The sequence below is a fragment of the Phaethon lepturus genome, unplaced genomic scaffold (genome assembly GCF_000687285.1).
Source record: "Phaethon lepturus isolate BGI_N335 unplaced genomic scaffold, ASM68728v1 scaffold27429, whole genome shotgun sequence".
Classification (NCBI taxonomy): Eukaryota; Metazoa; Chordata; class Aves; order Phaethontiformes; family Phaethontidae; genus Phaethon; species Phaethon lepturus.
In genome coordinates, this window is record NW_010565952.1 from 1 (window position 1) to 6,162 (window position 6,162).

Consider the following 6,162-nt stretch of genomic DNA (forward strand, 5'->3'; position numbering starts at 1 on the left):
TTTTTACGCTTATATTCCATCCCCGGCATCAGCTTAGCTGAGGGAGTTTTGACAAAATTCATACGGCAAGTCACGGATCAGAAGCTCCGAGGCAAAAGCTCAGGCTCAGGCGGCAGAAGTGGCCGGGAAAGGCCCTGGGGGTTGCCCGGGCTGAACACGTGCGGCTGCCGTCTCCTCTGCCCCGGCTAGTTACAAATTCCTCCTAAGCCTGGTTAATTTTAGCTGGGGTCGCTGGAGCAGAAAACCGTGAAAGTGCTCTTAATCTCATGCTGCTCCTGTTTTACATCACGTGGGGCTGCGGAGGAGCACGGGTTGCCGCGCAGGGGTTAACCCTTGCCTCAGCTGGCTTCCCTGGCTCCCGGCCGGGCTTAAACGTAGCCGAGGAAAACCCCAGCTCTGCCTCTCACCCCGCTCCCCTCCGACAGCATCCCTCCTGCCTCCCGGGCCGAGCTGCCGCCCGGCTTAGCTTCACCCCCGAGGTGAAGCTGCAGGACAAGCGACCCCGGATCCACCATCCCAGTTGCACCACCCGGGTCCCCGCTGCCGCCCTGGCCGGCGCGAGCGGGACCGGACGCTGGCTGAGCTTTGAAAGATTGCACCATCGGCGATGGCGGGCGCGTTCGAGTCTGGCGATGGGAACCATTAACGGCGGGGGCGCCAAAGCCGTTGGGCTTGGCGCTGCCCGTCCTTCTGACGAACCTTCCCTGCACCAGGGTGGCAGCGGGGAGCTGGCTAATCAGCAAAGACGTCCCAGGCAGGTTTAATTACCTCCTTCAATAATGCGGTCATGCCCTAAACGAGCAGCGGCCATGCCTCCCTCCACCCCTCTCCTAAGCGGTGTTGGAGAATTTGGCCAACACAGCAAGCAGGGGCCCAAGAAAGCCTCTGCTGATAGAGGGCTTCAGGGATGCTGAGCCCAAGCGACTGTCCATGCCCAGGGACTGGGGACCCTTGCCCGAGGGAGAGGGGTGAAACCACAAAACAGGCCCTCCCAGGGGAGCGCCAAGCCATCCCAAGTGGGGCAGAGGCCCCTTGCACCTCATGACACACGTGAGAGGGACAGTTCATGTGCCGCTGGAGAAAGGCTGCCAGCCAGCATGCCCAGCTTTGGGACTCCCATCCGAAAAGCAGCCCCAGCATCTCATGGTGGTTAGATGTTGTTGAGCACAGACGCTGCTGGACAGTAGACCCAACGTCTCTCCTACTCCTCTGAGCACTGCATCCCCCCATCATGCCCTCCTCCTCATTTCCGTCTCTCTCATTTCCCTTCCCCTCCCCTTTTTTCCCCTAAATACCAAAAACCAGGACTTGCTCCAGTGAGCTGTGGCCAGCCTGGATGTAATGACGGCTATTAAATAAAGTCAAACGCAAACAAAAGGGTTAAGCCCATGATTAATGATTATAAGGCAGGAACATCTAAGCCAGCTGAAAGCCTGCCCAGCGCTCAGCAGCAGCGGGCTGTCCCCCAACCTGGGAGCAGGGAGGAGGCATCATGCAGGATCCAGCCAACGCAGAGCCTTTGGCTCAAGGTCCCCAAAAAGGGACCCACCACCAGCTCAGTGGCCCTGAACAAAGCCCACCCCAACGCCTCTCCCTCATGCACAAGAGTCCTGTGGGTCAGCCGTGTGACAGGGTGATGCAAAGCAGTGGGTTGTCATATGCCCTAGTTGGGAGTTGGGAGCTGCATCTTCTCCTGGAAACTGGTCCATAGCAAGGGCAAGCCTAACTGCTTCCTCTTCTTGTGCGGGTGTTGGAGAGTATAAAGATAGGACGTGTACTGGAGCTCTGGCATAACCATTTTCTGGCAGGTTCTGAGAGTCCTGTTGTCTAAGTCTTGTCTGAGGTTGTACCCAAGGATATTTGCAGCCCCTGACTGGAAAGGCAGGAGAGCTTTGTTCTTGATGTGATCCTTCCCCACTGCCTCCTGGTCCGAGAGACACGTCTCCATGAGCTCCTTCTGTCTCGCTCGCAGGTGATTTACCTCCTTCTCCAGCTCCTCGAATCCTATGATCTCCTCAATTCTCCTCCAGAAGCTCTGGTTGAAGTGCAGGTAGAGCTTCCAGTCCAGCGAGCACCACACTTTTATCCGCTCCTCACTTTCCGGAGTCAAGGTCTGGACAGTGTCCTGGCTTCTGGAATTGAGCTTAAAGTAAATCACGTCATCCAGATCCCAGCACAAAGCATGCTTCAAGAGGATCATGGACTCATCAAAGTAGTCTGCTATCAAGATCAGGTGGAAGTTCTGCTCAATATCCTTCAAGACCTCCTGGATGTACTTTTCGGTGTCCTTTGCATTGTTATCATAGCCAAAGTCAAACCACATGATATTCCTGGCATAAATGTTTTTCTTGTAATCCTTCGGATGGTAATACTTCATGGGTGACGCCAGGTACTCGTTGACGTCCTTGGAGATCCTGAAGGCAGGGACATTGTCTTTGTAGTAGACGTAGGAAGACTCCAGCAGAGGAATGGGGTTCCTCAGGATGGAGAAGTAGATGGTGTTTGCTGCCATCACCTTTTGCACCTATTTGTGGGGAGGAAGAAGAGAGGCTGTTAGTCCGGAGGCACTGCTTGTTCAACCAGGTTTCTCCGCAGGTGTCGTGGCTCTTTCTTACCTCTGACGGGTTAAACCGCAGGTGGTTGCACATAATGTTGTAGTTTTGTCCTATGGCTTGAAAGTCCTCCACAAAGTGGGCCAGGAAGGTCTTTGGGTAGCCCAGGTGGACGAGCTGGTCAGCTGGGAGGGCAACGGTGAGGTTGTACTTCTCTGCGAACCTGAACATGATGTTCAGGACGGTGCTGCTGGCTGTCTTGTGGGTCTTGAGGAACATGACGTTAGTCCTGGCATGGCAAGGCATGGAAGGTATCAGCAGCGTCTTGTCGCTCTTCAGGATGCTGCAGGAAGGCAACACATGGGGAAAAGAGCCTCTCCAGTGCCATACCCCATCTCTGAGAGCTGGCAAAGCCAAACCCTAGCAGGTTCTCCTTCTGATACCACATCTGCAAGCTGGTGCAAGGCACCAACCCAAACAAAGCCCCACCCCTCAGGCGTAGGTGTTGGACAGTTTTCTGCTTCTCCAGGTCCTCAGTTACTTACCCAAAGGCTCGATCAGCTCAATCCTCTTCGCTTTTTCCATACAGCTGATTTTGCCCCCAAGAGCTGCATTTTGGTTAATTTGACTCCTTGCCTGCCCAAATGTAGATCTAGGACCTAACTTTGGGCTGCTGCCCCTCCAGTATTAGCCTAAACCTCATTAGAGTTAAACCAAGTGTCACAGGTCAGATCCTTCCTGCCCTGGACAGATGAAGTCACGCAACCTTGTTTCTGCTTCACTTCACTTACTTACAAGTAATTTTTATTCTTCATAGGGAAGAATCCTGACAGGAAGATGAGTCCCAGGCAAAGGCTGAAAATGATGACACATTTGATATGCCTGGAAAGAAAGAAGAGTTTCAGTAGATTTTTATTTGATAGCCCTTCCCCAAACACAAACCACCAAACTTTGCATTTCCTTGGAAATTTTTATCACTGGGAGCACAATTTTATGTCTCTCGTGCCAACCACCTTTGGCTCCTTCAGCTGTGTCAGCAGCTCTGGCATTAGAGACACTGAGCAATTGCACTTTCACTACCATTCTCCTAATTGTGGCCTGTGGTCTACTGCAGGCACAGCCTAAGCTCTTCCGCCAGCCTCCCGCTCTGCTCTGCTGCCTTTTATTTTGCTTTTCTTTTGGTTTTCTGGGGCTTTAGAGCTTATTCACTATTCAAACTTCTAGTTTATCCACTGGAAAATGAGCCCTTTGTAGGGGTGTAAGGATTTCCTTGGTAAGAAATCTGAGCTGCTCCTGTAAATCACATCACTCCAGAAGATGGGGATCTCAAAGAAACACTAAACTGTGTTTTTTTCAGTATAACTGAGATTTTTTTCAGTACAGAAAACTGATTGATAACCCCATGGCACCTGTAACAGACTAATTATGCCCCGCTTTCAAGCAAGAGGACTGCTTGTATAAGATTTCTGAAGGTTTGATGCCCACCAAAAAAGAACTTTTCATCACCACGCTTGATCTGATTTCTCTGATCCCAAAAGCTTTTTTAACTCCATGTGAATTCCATTTTTTCAGCTGTCATTTCCAAAATGCAGCAGATCTGGCTTGGGCTTTAAGTTGTTTTGAGAAGCTATAGTTCCATTTACAGCATGGGATGGTCCCAGTCATGGTTCCCACTCTGCCAAGAGAGCAAGGAAAGCTCCAAGCCTGCCCAGCCTGAAGGTTGATGGGGGCACATGGCTTGCTGGTGGTCCTTTCTACTGTCCTTCTGGCCAAGGGGTCCTCAGACGTGGTCTTGCTGCACAGGGTGGTGGCTGCCATAGCCTCCAGCTTGCAGCATGTGAAAGACACTGAATCGCTCCTTCCGGTTGGCCTTATGAGAGAGCAACCACCAGCTTTACCTGGCATGGTCTACAGCCTCCCACCGACTGGCCACAGTAAGACAAGCCGGGCTGATGGCCTGGATCCAGCTACAGAGAAGAGGATGGGAGCAAAGTCCAACAGACCATGAAGAGCTGTAAATACAAACACAGCCATCGTAGCCAGCTGCACTAGCTGTGGTTGGGGGCCACAAACCGAAGGCAAACACAGGGGAAGCGTGGAGGCAGGCGGCAATGTCGCAACACTGTGATGGCACCACAGAAACATGTTTGACTTTGCTTGCCTGCAAACCCGCCCAAAACCGCTGCTTCTTCAAGCTTTGCTTTGCACGAGAGTGTTTCCTTGTCCAACGGCACCCCAGCCGAAGTGGGAAATCCTCAGGCAGGAGAGCCCTTCCCAAAGCCAGGGAAGACCCTCAGCCACAGCTGGTACCAACCTCTGATATGGATTTGCAGCACAGCTTCTACATGAAGAGTTTCAAGACATGGCTACAGGCAGTCTTTCATCAGTATTTCTTAATTTTTTGGTCCCAGGCCTGTTAGGGTGACAGGGGTGAAACAACTCCCTTTTCCTCTACATATGTAAGTAGAGACGAGACTGGAGAAGAAATGCAGAAGGGCCCACAGGCAGCGAGCAGGGTCACATCTGGCAAGTGCAGCCCCTGCCTGTTTTCTTGGTCTTTTATTTAAACTGAAGCTGATGTTGGTGTGATGGTTTTCCACAACATGTCACCCTGCCTGCCTGGAGGCCTTTCCTAAACTGGACCGGTGATGTCCTTCTTCTGCACCTTTTCTGTAGAGTTTAATGCATGGGATAACGGTCCGTGCATCTGTTTGGGTGGTGTCCCCAAAACAGCAACTCAAATTGATATTTTATGGGGCAACAAATCAACATACACCTAAAACAATCCTGAAGATCGATCAGGATCACAATATGCTCCAGCAGGATTGCCAGTCCCTTCTACTGCAAGACGACAGGCTCTGTAGACCTCTACATCTTATCACCTCAAGGCATCCCACCATATTTTATCCCACAAGTTTACTTTAATAAGAGATTACATAGTGCCACCCTGCCTCCAAATCTTCAAACACGTGCAGCACCCCGAGCCTATCTCCAGCGTAACCGGATGCTCCCAGCAGACCTGTTTTGTCTGGATGTGCTTCGAAAGCCCCAGACAACAGCTGGCTTTTGCACCTGGAGACACAGGGAGAGGTAACGGTCCAGATTATCCAGGCACAGAAAGCCTCGGAGTGTTGATGGTGCAGCGCAAGGGACTGGTATTGCAGTGCCAAACGTGCCCCGTGGGCAAGTTAGGGGCACAAACGTGTCACCAGCGAGACCTGAGGGGCTGCGCAGAGCTCATCCCGCTCTTCGTGGCACTGTCCTGAAGACAACAGCCATCTGCAGCCGAGTGACGTCCACACCATCGCTGTGAGTGGTGGCCGCCCAGCCTATGTTGGGCTTGCCAAAACCATGGCAGCTTCCTGGAAGAGGCAGTTTTAAGGAGCAAGAGTGACGGATTTCTTCGGCACGTGGGCCACGGAGGCGCCGGTCCCCATGCAGGTGCATCCCCATGCATGATGGGCTTCTTGTCCCGGGGGGGCCAAACCACACGACCTCCCGGCATGGTGCTTGTTCCCCTGCCGGGGGGTGTATGGGTGGAAAGATATTTGCCTTCCAGCTCGAGGAGCGAGCGGGGAGTGGGGACAGGGATGGGACTGCAGCCACCCTC

The 6,162-nt window shown here is 52.6% G+C and overlaps 1 protein-coding gene across 1 annotated transcript; it reads right to left on the reverse strand.

The window, feature by feature from the left end:
- Window positions 1-1,663: 1,663 nt before the first annotated feature.
- Window positions 1,664-3,434, reverse strand: LOC104615913 (galactose-3-O-sulfotransferase 2-like; the record flags this gene model as incomplete). Its single annotated transcript, XM_010295341.1, has 3 exons — window positions 1,664-2,524; window positions 2,616-2,895; window positions 3,348-3,434. Coding segments are annotated over 3 exons (1,228 nt in total), but the record flags the coding sequence as incomplete, so codon positions are not given.
- Between the last annotated feature and the right edge of the window lie 2,728 nt (window positions 3,435-6,162).